Source organism: Chanodichthys erythropterus, chromosome 5, assembly GCF_024489055.1.
Source record: "Chanodichthys erythropterus isolate Z2021 chromosome 5, ASM2448905v1, whole genome shotgun sequence".
Lineage (NCBI taxonomy): Eukaryota > Metazoa > Chordata > Actinopteri > Cypriniformes > Xenocyprididae > Chanodichthys > Chanodichthys erythropterus.
In genome coordinates, this window is record NC_090225.1 from 31,616,644 (window position 1) to 31,634,330 (window position 17,687).

General features: G+C 36.5%; 1 protein-coding gene across 1 annotated transcript in view; it reads left to right on the forward strand.

The window, feature by feature from the left end:
- Positions 1–6,683: 6,683 nt before the first annotated feature.
- Positions 6,684–17,687, forward strand: part of heatr5b (HEAT repeat containing 5B) — a 31,607-nt gene continuing 20,603 nt past the window's right edge. The window contains exons 1-8 of the mRNA XM_067386903.1: positions 6,684–6,748; positions 7,727–7,854; positions 9,003–9,214; positions 9,514–9,622; positions 9,699–9,848; positions 14,186–14,357; positions 14,529–14,683; positions 16,213–16,462. Of these exons, the coding sequence (XP_067243004.1) occupies positions 7,729–7,854; positions 9,003–9,214; positions 9,514–9,622; positions 9,699–9,848; positions 14,186–14,357; positions 14,529–14,683; positions 16,213–16,462 (1,174 nt within the window). The 5' untranslated portion in view covers positions 6,684–6,748; positions 7,727–7,728. The remainder of the gene's footprint in view (positions 6,749–7,726; positions 7,855–9,002; positions 9,215–9,513; positions 9,623–9,698; positions 9,849–14,185; positions 14,358–14,528; positions 14,684–16,212; positions 16,463–17,687) is intronic.

The following is a 17,687-nucleotide window of genomic DNA, read 5'->3' on the forward strand; positions in this document are numbered from 1 at the left end:
GACTACATTTCTCAAATTTCATGAATTCTTTTCTCAATCAGACACAATAACTGCCCAAACTCTTTGTATGTACAGACCAATCTGCACACGCTTACATACTGTTTTCAAAACTGTTAAACTTATGTTCAAAACAGTAACATCATACAAAACTGAATAAGACAGAAATGTGCTACATTTCTACAGTAATATTGTAATGAAATATATTTTACAGTTTTTTACAGACGCCAGGACACATTTCTCAATACTTAGGTCACTTTTGCAAAACTCTTCACACAGTGAGCACAACAGAAGTCTATGTGTGCTAAACTGAGGATCAATTATCATTGCTTTGGCACAAAATGCATTCAATGACTACATTTCTCAAATTTCATGAATTCTTTTCTCAATCAGACACAATAACTGCCCAAACTCTTTGTATGTACAGACCAATCTGCACACGCTTACATACTGTTTTCAAAACTGTTAAACTTATGTTCAAAACAGTAACATCATACAAAACTGAATAAGACAGAAATGTGCTACATTTCTACAGTAATATTGTAATGAAATATATTTTACAGTTTTTTACAGACGCTAGGACACATTTCTCAATACTTAGGTCACTTTTGCAAAACTCTTCACACAGTTCTCCTAACCAACTTTCATCTTGGCAAAGCAGTTAATTTCACATTCAAAATGCACTACAACTACCAAAACACTTTATTCAGGTCTCAAATCAACTCATTCTTCCAGAACACTAGCAAAGGTTGACAGCCGACAAACACACTCTGTCACCCACAAAACAATGACCTAAAAAACACTAACAACATGTAGCATTATACAGTGTTTTCTTGTGTAAAATAAGGACACATCTCTGTTTATAATTCACTGCAATATATGTTACTGGAATGAATCAGACATGATGCAGAATTTGTCAATATTTTATGTCGTTTATTTATTTTTATATTTTTTTTATAATTCCAAAATACAAGAATTTGTATACACACCATCCACTGATACAGATACAATTCAATTGTTTTTATAGCATTTGATTTTAAGATTTAAAATATATTTCATTAAAATATTACTGTAGGAATGTAGCAAATTGCTGTCTTATTGAGTTTTGTATTATGTTATTGTTTTGAACACAAGTTTAACAGTTTTGAAAACAGTATGTAAGCATGTGCAAATCGGTCTGTACATACAAAGAGTTTTGGCAGTTGTTGTGTCTGAGTGAGAAAGGAATTCATAAAATTTGAGAGATGTAGTCATTGAATGCATTTTGTGCCAAAGCAATGATAACTGATCCTCAGTTTAGCCCACATAGACTTCTGTTGTGCTCACTGTGTGAAGAGTTTTGCAAAAGTGACCTAAGTATTGAGAAATGTGTCCTGGCGTCTGTAAAAAACTGTAAATCTTACAGTTTTTTCCAATTGCTAACACACAATTTTTCAAACTAGTCTGGTTTTATCAAAACACTTAACACAATTCACAAAACCACACACCCAAACTGCAAAATACCTCATATATCCTGCAAAATGAAGCACTGCAACCGAAACTACACAGAGCATTATCAAAATCAAACTTTTGCATGAAATGGCACACACTTCATTCATATTACCAGATTTTTGCCTAACCACCTACACACTGTTGGGCAGAATGAAAAGCACCCCCATCTTTAGTATGCTTTGCCATAATACTAAAATATGTATCAGATTGTTCACATGCACAGAAATATTTGCAGATACACACACATGCTGTTGCAACATTTTTATTTTTTTTCCTTCACTACAGTAAACAAGTCAGTACAACATAAGCACAGCAGATATATTTACATGGGACTGAACAAAAATATTCTTACAAAAAAAGTAAACTGAAAAAGAAAATTTCTGAAAAAAAATATATTATAGTAAAAAAAAAAAAAAAAAAAAAGGCAAGAAAAATAATTAGGCAGCATCTTGCCGCACAGCCGGGTCTGGCCACAACGCCTCGTCAACATCACAGGCAATATCTTCCCTTGCCAGACATCGAGGGAAGAAGCGCCTTGAGTGCCTTATCCATCCCTGAATTGCACCCACATCAATCTCATCACATGCCTCTTCCATGGCCTGCACAAGAGGCATGCGCACAAAGGGCTGCCGGTCGTATACCTTCCACCGCCATGCCGAAAAGAATTCTTCTATGGGGTTCAGAAATGGTGAGTATGGTGGGAGGTATTGCACGAGAAATGTTGGGTGGTCAGCAAACCAGTTTTGGACTGGGGCTGCACGATGAAAGCTCACGTTGTCCCATACTACAACGTACCGGTTTCTTTGATGGTCTGCATCATTCATACGCTCTGGTGGTATGAGAATGTTGTGAAGTCTGTCCAGAAATGTGAGAATATGGGCTGTGTTGTATGGTCCAAGTTTGGCATGACGGTGGAGGACACCATGCATATTGGAGATGGCAGCGCACATTGTGATGTTCCCACCACGCTGGCCAGGAACATCTATAATGGCTCTGTGGCCAATGAGGTTTCTCCCTCTTCTTCTGGTCTTTGCTAGGTTGAACCCAGCCTCATCTATAAAGATGAACTCATGTGGGATTGCATGAGCATCCATTTCCAGTACTCCCTGAAAACAAAGAACAAAAATCACTCAATATGGTGTTATCCAGTACACTGGGAAACAATGTTGTGTGTAGTGTACTGCAGTCAATATAGTACTTACATCCACATATGCTCGTCTGAACTCTTTGTTTCTTTGAGAGTTTCTCTCAAACGGCACCTTATAAAGTGGTTTCATTCTGATTTGGTTTCGCTTGAGAATGCGAGCCAATGTGGACAGACTAACTCGTTGAATGTTGTTGAATAAGGTGTTGTCTTGGATGATGTGGCTTTGAATTTCTCGTAATCTGATTTCATTATTTTCCAAAACCAAGTTTACAATGGCAGCTTCCTGTACCCCGGTGAACATTTGGCCCCTTCCTCCACCATGGTGTCGTCTCTCAGTCCTTTAGAAAAAATAAAATAAAAATATATATAGGGCTTGGACAATGCAGCCTAAATATTTTCCCCCACAGTAGAGTACATTGTACAGGAAACTTGTACAGTTCATGAATGGCTGATGTCATACACTAAGTAAACAGGTGTCACCCAACTGATACACTATGACATGGGGTATACTACATGTGTACTACATGAAATTTTGGTTACATACCTGTTCTCCAGTCTAAAGGTCCGGATGACAGAGGCGACAGTAAAACGGCTCAAGTTTGGCTGCACTCTCTGTCCAGCCTCACGCATTGTCAACCCATGGTTGATGACATGATCTACTAAGGTTGCTCTGATTTCATTTGAAAGTGTTTGTCTTCTTTGGCCATGAACTCCTCTACCTGCTCTACCCCTACCTCTCACTCTTCCTCCCCCTCTTATTCTCAACCTCCCTCTTCCTCTTCCTCTTCCTCTTCCTCTCTCTGCAATGTCTTCCATTGTTGTTGTAAAAAAAAAGGTTCTCACCTGTGGTCTTTTCATAGTGCTTACATCCTGATTGAAGTGTTAACAATTAACCACTGAGGTGTTTGGCCAGGTGGCACATGTAATTGGCCAATTAGCTCATGTAGTGTCATTTTGAATGGCAGTGTTTTGAAATGGCAAACATGTGACTTTATGTCAGATTGTTGTGTCTTATGCAGAGAACTGTATTTAGTGAATTTAAAAAGTGCTATTTTGAAATGCAAAATGTGTGTAAAACAGAAAAGGTGTTTAGACTTTTGGAGACTTGAGAAGAAGTTTTGCTCTCTGTGTGTCAGTTTAAATAATTGTGCTGTGCATGTCATTTTAGTGTGTTAGCAATTGGAAAAAACTGTAAAATTAAATGCTATAAAAACAATTTAATTGTATCTGTATCAGTGGATGGTGTGTATACAAATTCTTGTATTTTGGAATTATAAAAACATTATAAAAATAAATAAACGACATAACATTTTGACGAATTCTGCATCATGTCTGATTCATTTCAGTAACATATATTGCAGTGAATTATAAACAGAGATGTGTCCTTATTTTACACAAGAAAACATTGTATAATGCTACATGTTGTTAGTGTTTTTTAGGTCATTGTTTTGTGGGTGACAAAGTGTGTTTGTCGGCTGTCAACCTTTGCTAGTGTTCTGGAAGAATGAGTTGATTTGAGACCTGAATGAAGTGTTTTGGTAGATTTAGTGCATTTTGAGTGTGAAATTAACTGCTGTGCCAAGATGAAAGTTGGTTAGGAGAACTGTGTGAAGAGTTTTGCAAAAGTGACCTAAGTATTGAGAAATGTGTCTGTAATTTCTGTAAAAAAAACCCTGTAATTTCACACTCAAAATGGATAGGTCATTCCTCAAAAGCAAGTATTCGTGTCAGTGAAAGTGTCAGTGTCATCAAGATGAAAAGTCCTGACACCATTGTTTATGAACAAGATAGTCAAATGGCTTTGTCATGTTTTCATTATGACAGTTTACTCTGTCAATGTTTTCCAATGCAAAAAAGTCAGATCTTGGTGACACTACCTGAAAATGCTCAAGACAGCACTATATACTATTTGCACAGACATTTGAAAAATACAGTAAAGTTACACATTACTGTATTTAGTGAGGTAACTGAGTACAAGACACTGAATATGTATGTTTCACATTTTACTGCATATGCTCTTTGCAATTCTAATTTGTTCACAGCATTGTGCAAAAGAAAAAATACACCCTTATTTGCAACAAACATAAACTCCCTTTGGGTAAACAATATTGCAGTACATATGGCAAATCTTTACTGTAACACTACTGTACACTACAATACACTAAATGTGTGATGCAGTAAAGCTGTACGTCTAAATGTAAAAGGTACAGTGACAAGTTCTTGTCCCACTGCAAGCTTCATGCATGACACGATGACAGTAGTGCAGATTGTTTAGTGCTGAATTACTGTTCATTTATGCACACCTGTTCTCCCGACGAAATGTTTGAATAATTGAATTTACAGTGGTTCTCCCAACATTTGGCTGCACCCTTCGACCAGCCTCAGCCATTGTGAGGCCGTGATTGACAACATGATCCACAACTGTAGCCCTGATTTCATCAGGGATCTGCCTATTGGCCTCTTCTTCCTCTTCCCCCTGTTTTGTCCCCTTCCCCTTCTTCCCCGCACCCTTACCCCTCTTCTACGAGGCTGACCTTCCACTTCTGTGTCACAGTATTGTAGAAATGGTACACACTATGTCCTGCTTGGTTCATATATGCTTGTAAAGTGGGAGTTTATGGGATTCACCTCTGACAGTGATAGTAGAGAAGTGGTTTATCATTGGTTGCAACTAATGCTTCACACACCCCTTCTTATCAGTGAAAGTTGAGATTCACTTGAGAGAAATTGTTCAATTTAGGAGACATTTTTTAGGAAAAAAAGATTTAAAAAAATGTGTAAAATTTGCTTGACAGATTTTGACAACTAGTTCAACATTTTTGACTCAAGCAATGAAATGAGGACTATTAGTTTTATATGGAATGACTATTCAGCCTTCACAAGTATAGTTAATTTTGACTGACATGACATAAGCAATTGATAATGTTATAAAACAGCAGAGAGTTGTATGAAAGCAATTGATGCATGTCCAAAAGCATTTGCAATTTGTTCGAAGGAATGAGAAACTGCTACTATGATGTGCACAAATGACTAAATGTTGTGGAGGTTGAACTAACTGTTGTGCAAATGTAAAGAGTGATGTGAGAAATGCACCAAAGCGACTGAGAAAAACTGTAACAGTATTGAAAACAGTATGTAAGCGTGTGCAGATTGGTCTGTACGTACACAGAGTTTTGGCAGTTGTTGTGTCTGATTGAGAAAAGAATTGATGAAATTTGAGAGATGTAGTCATTGAATGCATTTTGTGCCAAAGCAATGATAATTGATCCTCAGTTTAGCACACATAGACTGCTGTTGTGCTCACTGTGTGAAGAGTTTTGCAAAAGTGACCTAAGTATTGAGAAATGTGTCCTAGCGTCTGTAAAAAACTGTAACTGTTCATGAAGCCTGAAGAAAGAAACTGTTCCTGTTCCTGACCATCCTGGTGCTCAGTTCTCTAGCGCTGACCAGACGGCAGACGTTCAGAGAGGTGGAGTTGGCCTGGATGTGATGGATGTACAATGTTTAAATAATGTTTTTGTGCTAATGCTTTGAGAACATTATTAATAATATGTTTGTTCAGATAACTTTGAACAAACATTTTACTAACGTTACTGGAAGAACATGCCAGAATGTTAAATTAACGTTTCCTCTTAGCTGGGATCTTACACGGATTAATTAAATAATTTTGCAATCTATAGTGCTGCCAATAAAATAATTTTATAATGAATAATTTCATAATTATAAGCACCATTTTTATTTTGAAGACACGAACACGCCCCAGAATGTTGTTGTCACGTGGCCTCCGTTACTTTTCTCAGTATTTGTAGCAGAAACCAATGACAATCGTGTGTGATTACAGTGTAGGGATTTAATAAACAATAATTGCAAAGCTGTCGCCGGATGGATTTTCATTTTGGAAAAAACTTGTGAAAGCAATGTTTAAATTAATAGTTTATAGATTCGATTCATTTGAATCGATTTGAATGCGGTGCGCGCCCCCTGGAGGAAGTTAACTTTCACTTCCACGCGCGTGACGGCATTCTCTCCATTCATTGGCTGTGAAGGCGGAAGTGACTCGCATCAACCCTTCCGCCAACCTCAATACAAACAGACATCACTGCACGAAAACAGGTAAGAAAACACTTACTTCATCGATTAAATCCAGTTTATTCAGTCAGCTCGTCTCGTGTCATTATTCCCAATGCTCTCGATAAATGTGTGCTTCATTTCCTGTCAGCTGCTCAGTTCAGCATGTCATTCATATCTGAGACTGAAGGATTGTTTGTTGTTCTCACAGCAGAATCTGACATTATCATATTGTCATGTTAGATCAGGGTTTTCAATCATTCAGATGACAGAAATGATCATTATCGTGAGAGGAGTCTATCATTACATTTAAAGGGCTTCTATAAATGTGAATGTGTAAAGATACAATTTATGCTGTGAAAAATAAAAATTATACATAGATGCTAACTCCTCACCTTTCAGAGATCAAAATGGTTCACCTGTGGGATCTGCATAGATTCAGTGAGAAAGTGTTTTATGGGGATCTTACCAGGGTAAATAAACAACTGGTTGTTTGTACAGTGTTTCATTTACTCTTTACTTTAAAATGACTATGTCTATAATAAGTAATATTTTATGTATTTGAGGTCTGAGATGTGGCAAACAGTGCCATCCAATCAGCCAATATTGTCTTAAATATCCTGTGTAGCACTTCGTCTTTTATAACATGAGATTTTAACCAAATGTTGATTTTGGTAAAATGTTGCAACAATATGTTAATTTTTTTGGGTGAAAAATTACAGTTTTGGACATATAGGGTAATAAAAAATAAATGAAAAACAAATCCCTTAAAGTAACTACAAATGAGCATGTTAAGTAAATAATTTTTTAAAAACTTCTGTTTAAAACAGAATAGTTTAAAAACTATTTTTTTCTACTCACTACGGTATTGTGCTGTGTTTTGTTTGTTTATTTATATGTAATTTTTATCATTTTGTAAATCTATTTATTTTTTAACTGACATTTTTTATTATTTATTTATAATATTTTTTTATTTTTATTTTAATGTTATTTATTTTTTTATTTGTATTTATATATTGTCAGGCATGGAGCTGGCTCACAGTCTGCTGCTGAATGAAGAGGCTCTGGCTCACGTCACTGAAGCCAAGAGAGCCGTCTTCATCTTCGAGTGGCTCCGCTTCCTGGATAAAGTCCTGATCGCTGCTAACAAGGTGAAAGATCATCAAAAAACACCTGTGTTTGCCAGTAAACTACTGTCAGGAACCACTGAGTAATATTATAGTAATATTTAATTGATTTTCAAAGGCATTTTTGCTTTTTTGAAGGTGTATGTTTTTTTTTTCCCCATAAAAACACACAATTTATGTAAAATGTCTCAGTAAATTAATTTGACTAAGTTCTCATCTGTATAACTATGGCTGTTTATTATAAAAATTATAAAATCAAATCAACATACATATACCAACGTGTTTGTAAAACAAAAATCTCCATAATCAAATACATTTTATAACTACGGCTTCTACGTCAGACCAGACAGCTCTAGAGACTGTTTGACGAGTTCTTCATGTTTAGTGTCTTCAGAACTGAGGAGGTTTGAAAGAGTGAAAATCAAACATTCATTGATCATGTACTTGCATTATTGTTCCATTCAAAAGTTTTCTGTAATATGTTCTACACTGTTGTCCTTTGGAGGCAGATGCAGGGTGGTAAAAATGACTTGAGAAAGATGGCAGCATCATTATTTTATTTTCACACAGAGGTATATTAGTAAAATCAGTTGATTTTTATCAATCCGTGTTGTATTATATGCCACTGGTGACATTTCAAAAATGGGAAAAAGCACTTCCCACATTTTTTTCTCCCAGAAGCATTAAAGATCTCTTAATATCGTTTTAGATTCTGGTTCTTAACAAACTTTTCTTTTAGTATCTTAATTTTTAAGGATGTGGATCTCAGTGTGGCTTCATGATTAAATTGTTAAATTGTACACATTTTCAGTGGTCAAAAACCTAACGTGTGTCACTTTATACACAACTGAAGTGCTTTTTCTATCCAGAAAGCTGCAGGTTACATCGATACACCAGCAGATGGTGACAGTGTCTATGAATTCACTTTGATTTAAACATCAGTTCATTCAGGGAAACCCCTATGGTGTGTCAGGGGTTAAATCTGCTTTGACTATATAATGTTTACAGAGACCAGCTTGGAAATCAATCGTCCTTTCAGAATTCAGAGTGAAAACTGTCCTCTGATAATATTATATGAACGCTACACACAGTACAGTGTTATTCATGGCAGTGTGGGTGTACAGTATGGGATTGTCATGTTCGTATGACCTGATGCGTGTGTTTGACCGCAGGTAGACGTGAAGGAGAAGCAGAAGAAGCTCGTGGAGCAGCTGACGGGTTTGATCAGCAGTTCTCCCGGGCCGCCCACCCGGAAACTATTGGCCAAGAACCTGGCAGTGCTCTACAGCATCGGAGACACATTCACCGTCTTCCAGACGCTCGACAAGTGCAACGACATCATCAAGAGCAAAGATGACACGGCCGCGTATTTACCCACCAAACTGTGAGTCACACACACACACACACACACACACACACACACACACACACATACACACATCAGTTTTTTTTTTATTTTATCTCCCATTAATTTCCAATGGCAGTCATTTTTGCGTACACTTGTGACTGAGCCTTTACGAATCATGTCCAGATTGTGTTTGTTCACAGCAAGTGCCAGAAAAGTCAAGTTTTATACCATTTTGATGAAATAAAAACTAAAGACTAAAATCTAGTGAAGGGTTAAAGTGCATGCGTGAGTTGTGCAGCCTCAGACGTGTGTGTGACGTGTGTTGTGTGTCTCAGCGCTGCGGTGGCGTGCGTCGGGGCGTTCTATGAGCGGATGGGCCGGATGCTGGGCAGCTCTTTCCCTGAAACCATCAATAACCTCCTGAAAGCTCTGAAGAGTGCAGAGGTACGGCCGCTCTGACCTGCTCTCTCCTCTCAGACACATTCAGCACTGTTTTCTCAAGCTGCCGTGTGTGTTTCAGTCTCAGGGTCGGAGTGAGATCCTGCTCAGTCTGCAGAAAGTGCTCAGCGGTCTGGGCGGAGCGGCGGCCTCCTGTCACAGAGACATCTACAAGAACACCCGCTCGATGCTGACCGACAGATCCATGGCCGTCCGCTGCGCCGTCGCAAAGGTGAGAGGAAGAGTCCAGTCTTACGTCATTTAATCTGAACCACACATCTACTAAAAAATAGTCTTTTGTACACACACAACACTTATTTTGCTGTTACAGCTGTTTTATAAAAACAATAAGTCACTGGGTAAAAAATATAGATTTCTCGATTTTAATCGATTCTCATTTTTATGAACCGATATTGATTCTTAAATCCCAAGAATCAATTAGTCTGGTCTGTTTTCAGTTGATGAATGAGCAGAATATGTAGCTCCTCCCATCCAATAAATCACAATAATCTTTGTTACTTTTGATATGAAGCAAAGTCTCAGATTTCAAATGACGTCCATCTTATTATGAGATTCAAAAAATAAATACCGTTTTGACGCTGTTTAATGTGGCGTGACGGATCGCTTTAGCGCCTCAGTTAAAGAGAAGCATGTGATCATCCTCTCCTCCGCTTTAATACCAGTTACAGCGAAATAAACATGCATGAACATCTGAAGGTATGTTAAAATATACAGTACAACTTACTGAAATCCGTATCATGTCTCGTGTAATCGCTCAATCAGTGCTTCAACCTCAATAAAACAGCTTCAGTGTCACGTGACGTCACATTTACCTCAGAAAAACACATTCAGTGACCATAAACTCATTAGTCAGCTAGAAAAGTGCTCTAGAAAGATAAATATAGATATGCACCGTTACATATTCATTATAATCTTTAATGTTTTTCAGTATTTAATGCATGTTTGAATAAATCAGTTATGAGCCACAATTTAAATGTTTATATTTAAAAAAAACGAATTGGAGTAGAAATATGATTATTTAATTCTAAACTTTATTTATAATAATAACATCATTGAGTGTAATTTAAGTGTTTGTATATGTGACCCGATCTGGCGAAATGAGTCGGAAGTCGCAACGTTCTATTTTAAGGTATGGGCCGATAATGTGAAAGAACAGACTTTAAAAAATAATCTCCCAAAGTTTCGTAGTCCAGATAATTGAGTAAAGGTATTTAAATGGCTATTAAATTTGACATGGTTTTACTAAATTCGCTGGAAATGAACTTCTCAACTCCTCTCGTCACTTATGAGCATTTCCCGGTATCCCCTGAAACGTCACTATCTCTGCTCTACAAATATGGTGTTACACGTTGTATAGAACCAATCAAAAAGCTTAGAAATGTAAACACACTGACCTAAACGCTGATTTTTAACAATGGGAAGCCCAGTTTCGACTGACAGGCACGCGATCGGTCCAGCCATCCTCCTGTCAGACTAGCGCGCCTTATAAAATAAAACTCCCATTTGCGTGTCTCTCTTTAAAAGCCAATAAAAATTGAATCCATAGGTGGCACAAAAATTATTTTTGCATACAAAACCAAAGACTTTAAACTTTCATATCAAGCCTCCAACATGCTTCTGTTGTGTTGTTTTCACCCTCTCTGAGTAATATGCGTTTACAACAAAAATAGCACAGAACTGCTAACTGAATACATGTATATTTCACATGCTCATAACTTCATGAAAAATGCACAGATCATAAAAATCGCACATCAATATTTAAAGCAGATTCTCAAGATTAAAATGAATCCAAAATCAATATAGTATATTGTGTTGATCACAAGATATTTCTCACGGAATGATTTAACATACTTGACTAAAAACATGTCTCTCATCTCTCCGGGATGCAGTGTGTATCCAATGTTCCCGGACCCGTCCATGTTCATTTTCCAACGTGGAATAACACAAAATAGATATCATTTTAAAGCTTAGAATCTCATCTTTTTACTACCATTTTGAAAAACTCCTAACGAGTTCTGAGAAGTACCTCTAAACCGGAGTTTACCACCCGTTAGCGCCACCTGGCTGCGGAAATCATGAACAACAATTTTTCAAACTATTCTTTATGCTATCACCACAAAATTTGAACCAGATGCAGCTCACATATAGGAGAGCATCACCAAAAAAGATTTTTTTAGCGATCTTATTGTGTTCCTGAGATATTCCATGTCAAATAAAAAGAAAAATTATTTAAGGCAAGGCAAGGCAATTTTATTTGTATAGCACATTTCATACACAATGGTAATTCAAAGTGCTTTACATAAAAAAGAATAATAAAAATAGAACATAAGGAATAGAAATAACAGTAAAAACAGAGAATTTTGCTATCTGGATGGAAGAGCTAGGAAGTCTCAGGGAGTTTGTTGTTGTTGTTGTTGTCGTCCATCAGAGTTGGATCTAAACTACTCCACACCAAAGGGGTATTTTTATAATTCTTTAATTATAATTATTCAGCCAGTTTTATTAATTTATCAACCGGAATATTCCCATCAACACTTTATTTTCCGTCAGAGCGGATCTGCACGGATCTTCCTCGCACCGGAGGGATTACCAAAATATTTGCCAGGTAGCTGTGCGTTTAAACAGTACCCTTCCAGACAAATCTTCCTGGACTAACTCTTAGAGCTGCATCCAAGGATAACATGGGATGAGTTCAATCAATCCTACCACCACAGGAAATTATTAAAAAACAACTTACCTGTGATGAAGGATGACCTCTCAGTCCCCCAGTCCCGTGTTTATTGGGAATATCCTGGACGAGCCAGTGATCAGTTAAGAAACAGGCCTAATCAATTTCTTCCTAATTCTCCCAGCTCTTTCAACCAGACAGCAATAATGCATTAAAAGTCAGAATAACAAGATGATACATAAAAGATATAAAATACATTAAAAATGAAATAAAAACAGGAAAAGGAATTAAAAGAATAAAAAGATAATACGTATACAATAAAGTGCAAACAGTTCGGACATAGCACAGTGCTCAATCAGCAAATGCATAGATAAAAAGATGTGTTTTGAGTCTGGATTTGAATGTGGCTACTGTTGGAGCACACCTGATCTCTTCTGGAAATTTAAAAAAAAAATTATATATATTTTTTGTCTTTTATCAGCTGTTTCTCAGCAAGATAATGTCCAAATGTAATGTAATTTATATTTTCTTAAAATTTAAAATGTTTTCTATCAAATGATACTTTTGACTCTCCTTGCTAGAGTTTTGGAGTTATGAGTCTTTACTTTTGTGTGTGTCGCTCAGAAAAAAAACAAACAAAAAAAGCCTTCAGGTTAATTATGGAAAGGGTTAATTCAAATAAATACTTTAAAATAATTTGAGCTTCAGCCTGGTTTAATAGCATTTATATATATATATAAAAAATGTCTTTGGTCAAATTAAGCTGTAAATTAAATAGTTTATCCCTTTAAATGCAATGGATTTTGAAAGATATCAACAAAAAACGGGCAAAAAACTTTAAAAGCGATTTTTCTCAGGTTTTCAATTGGAAAAAGAGGGCAGACGACCATAATTCAAATGGTTCAATCTTTAAAACCATTCAAGGTATGACTTTGACTAGGATATCATTTTAAAGCTTATGGTCTCATCTTTCCATTGATACCAAAATCTCAATTTTGAAATTTGGGTCACTGTGACTCATTTTGCTGGATCAGGTCACATATAAATAAGTTAATTTAACCTTCAATATTATTATAGTAGTACCAGCTGACTCTCATGTGTAGTTTACAGCATTAGTGGAGAGATTTTTTTCCTCTAGAAAATTTGCCATGTGCTGAAACTGAAATACTACATCCAAAATAATCGATATTGAAATCTAAAGCATGTGAATAGTAATCGAATCGAATCGTGAACATTGTGTCAATACCCAGCCCTACCAGATTAATTATTAATTAATTTTACTGCTGTAAATTTTTGTAGGGTTCCGTATGAGAGAATCTATTAACCATGTGGTTATTGCTTATTATTGTCTAATAATATTATTAATATTTGAATAAACATTACTGTCAGTAAGATTTTTACTGTGAAAGAAATTAATACTTTTTTTCATCAAGGACACATTAAAAGTGACAGTAAAGACATTTATAAAGTTACAAAAGATTTCCATTTTAAATAATGCTGTTCTTTTGAACTTTCTATTCATCAAAGAATCCTGAAAAATCACAGAAATCTGAAGCAGCACAACCGTTTTCAACACTGATAATAATCATAAATGTTTCTTGAGCATCAAATCATCATATTAGAATGATTTCTGAAGGATCATGTGACTCTGAAGACTGGAGTAATGATGCTGAAAATTCAGCTTTGATCACAGGAATAAATTACACTTTACTATATATTCACATAGAAAACAGCTGATTTACACTGGAATGATATTTACAGTTTTTACACAGTTTACTTTATCTTAGCAGAAGAGACCAAACAAGTGACATTTATCAGAGCTGAATGAGATTGGGCCTGATGAGTGATCATGTGATGGTGATGATGATGTCATTGGTCAGTGTTTGTTAGAGCTGCAGAACGAGGCCGTGTTCATCTGGACCACTGAGCTGGAGAATGTGGCCACGCTGTGTTTTAAAGCTCTCGAGGGCTCGACGTACGGCGTGCGTGTCGCTGTGTCCACACTGCTGGGAACCGCCATGGCCACGGCGCTGATGCCTAAACAGGCCACAGGTGATCTCTCCTGTACAGTCATGTGCATCTGTGCAGATTTATGTGTAAATGTTGTGACGTTCCTCTTATCCTCTTATTCTTAAATGTCTAAACAAGAAACGTGACATAAGAAACATATTTTTGTGTGTGTGGTGAACAGTACTAACCCTGGTTGTGTGTGTGCTGTGTCAGTGATGCGTCAGAACGTGAAGCGAGCGACTCTAGAGGAGGTTCTGGAGCTGATGGCCACAGGCTTCCTGCGCGGAGGTTCAGGCTTCCTGAAGAGCGGAGGAGAGATGCTGAAAGGAGCCTCGGTTAGTCGAGAGGTGCGAGTCGGCGTCACTCAGGTGAGACTGGAGGCAATCGCAGTCATCTGTGACTCCTGAAACGCTTAAAATTAATGCCAGAATGGCTATCAGGGTTGCAAATGTAGCTGTCACTCAAATATCAGTCAATTAATTCAAGTCAAGGCACATTTTTATATAATAGATTGTTTCAATGGAGGATGATAACAGAATCAATGATGTAAACTTCATCAAATATGACACAAATTCAGCTAAAAGCTTGTAAATCAGCTCCACAGAATACAGCAGTGTCCTTCAGATCAATTCAGTTCATGTTTTGTTCTCATTTGATAGTGTCAGTGCAGTCAAATCAATAATATTACTAATTGTTAATGGGCTATATGCACGGTTACTTCCTGGTTGTGGTTAAGCCAGCTCGGGCATTTCCGGTGAACTGTCAGCTGTTCATTCTGTAGTCGCTGTTCATCGACACAAAACCATCAATGGTTGAATTTTAATGTTGTGTTCATATTTTAATGGAGTTATCACATTTACCTAATTTGCCAATAAACCAGTTTTATTGATTGCAATAAAGACGAAGCTATTGGAACCATTTAAAAACGCCGTCTGTAAATAGACACACACACGCATTTTCTTCAAATGTTATTTTTAATGTGATGACCACAAACATTACTTGTTCATCCTTCTGAGATCGTCTCCATTGTACAACCGAACATTTAAAAATGTAAGAAATTCAACATTCGATAAACACTTATTTAAAAATAAAAAAGACAATAATTACCACTTTAACCAGCAGGTGGCGGCAAAGTAGCATTTATTTGTGCATATATTAGCCATTTCCTGTAATCATTTTGCACTTCGTTTTTGACTAAATATTAAACATTATAAAATAACGGTTTAAAAATACATTTTGTCAATGTGAAGTATGAATTACTCACAAAATCTCATGAAAAACAATAACTTTTCTTGTGAATGAATGACACAGAAAGCGACCGCCGCTCTCACTTTATAATCACAGCAGCTGTCAGTCAGTGCAGCACAAGATCAATGATTTCAGCACACTTTTTATTCAATTAATCTAACTAAAGTGCACAGTAAATATTTAATTTTGGAAGTTTTTTTCACATAAAAGTGTGAAAACTGATGGTCGAATTCAATTTATCCGAGGAGGAACACTGAGGTACGACTTTATTTAATTATTTTTTTATGCCGTCTTACGTTTGAGTAACTAAATTAATGCTGTGCCTGACTATTTAAGTGACTTTATTCGGATTATAAACTAAGTATTACACTACTGATGCTCAACACACCAGCACATGACTCTCGCCAGAAGTTTTCCAGCTGGATTATATTAATGCGGAAGTTCTAAAGAACACTGTGCATGTAGTCCATTGTCTTTTAAACACTAGCTAAGTGAGCATTTGGCCGAAATGTTGGTCTCTCCTTATATTTATTTATTTTTTTGTGAAAAAAAATTCTAATTTAGATGTTTTATTATAAACTATGAAGCAACAGGTTTTGTTCAATTCATTAATTTCTAATTATTTGCTCATTTGTGTTTCTCCATGCAGGCATATGTCGTGTTTGTCACCACTCTGGGCGGCCAGTGGTTGGAGCGTAATTTTGCAGTGTTTCTGTCTCATTTGCTGGAGCTGGTGGCTCATCCGCGCGCCACACAGACTCACGTGGAGGCCGTGTATTCACGCCGCTGCCTGTCCTTCGCCTTGCGGGCGACACTGGGCGGTCTGCTGGGTGAGAAAGCTCAAATAGCTGCTGCGAAGGAAATCTGCCTGGCCATCAGCAAACAGATGAGAGCTGTGGGTAAGATGGAGATCACACTGACAGATTATAGGCATAATTCACAATCGGTGGATGCAGTATTTTGGACAGATGACTCATAATTCAGAATTTTTTGGTCAGTTCACAGCAGTGACAGAAATGAGCTTTTCCCATTAACGAAAGGCTGAGATTTGCCACTTTAAATTGATTTACATGGCATTTTTACCTTATATATAGGCTTTTTTTTTAACGTTATTAGATGTATGCATCATCTTTTACGTCAAATTCTTACAGATAATCAAATAATTCAATTAGAATAATAAGATCCCACAATCTTAAAAATAAAGGTTCCAAAAGAGGGGTTTCGCAGCAATGCCATAAAAAAAAAAAAAAAAAAACATTTTTGTTTTCACAAAGAATCTTTCAGTGATCAGTTTTTAAAAGAAGGCAGTTTTTCTTTGTGTGAAGAACATTTTAATAATCGAATAACCTTTCTCCGCTCTAAAAAGCCTTCTGTGCAATGGAAAGATTCCATGGATGTTAAAGGTTGTTCATGGAACCATCAATGCCAATAAAGAACCTTTATTTTTAAGAGCGATAGGGCTGTTACCAAATCAAATCAGAATCAATAAAATCCATTTATTCACTGCAGAACCGGCACAGAAGCTGCAGCTAAAGCAGCATTTAGATGTATTTATGCTGCAATTACAATTGCATTGGTAATGTTATGAGATTGTTTAAAAAATATTTGAATTTGAACTATAAAAAAATTATATTATTTAAAAAATAATATAAATGATACTTAAATATGAAACTAAAACCTACCAGAAGTTTTAATAAGTGAGTAATTGAATCATTTATTCAGCTGATTTGTTCAAAAGCCCGATTCATTCAGGAACAAAGCGAGTGGCTGCATCCGAAATCGCATACTTCCTTATTATGCCATAGCTGAAAATGAATATGTGACGAGTAGTACGTTCGAATTCACAGTACTCAAAAAAAGAGTAGGCAAAAAGTACCTGGATAACCTACTTCTTCTGGCGAGATTCTGAAGTGCGCATACGATGGACATATTACTGCCCCATGAGGCCACAGGAGAGGATTTGTGAATGGCAACTGACACTGGTAGGTCACATGATAATGACAACATAATGAATGTAATGCATCCAGATTACATATATACTACACACATTCATACAATATAGAACATAGATTTTTAGTGGCCATGAAGTAATTACTTGTTCAAAATAAGTACCTAGTCAAAGAG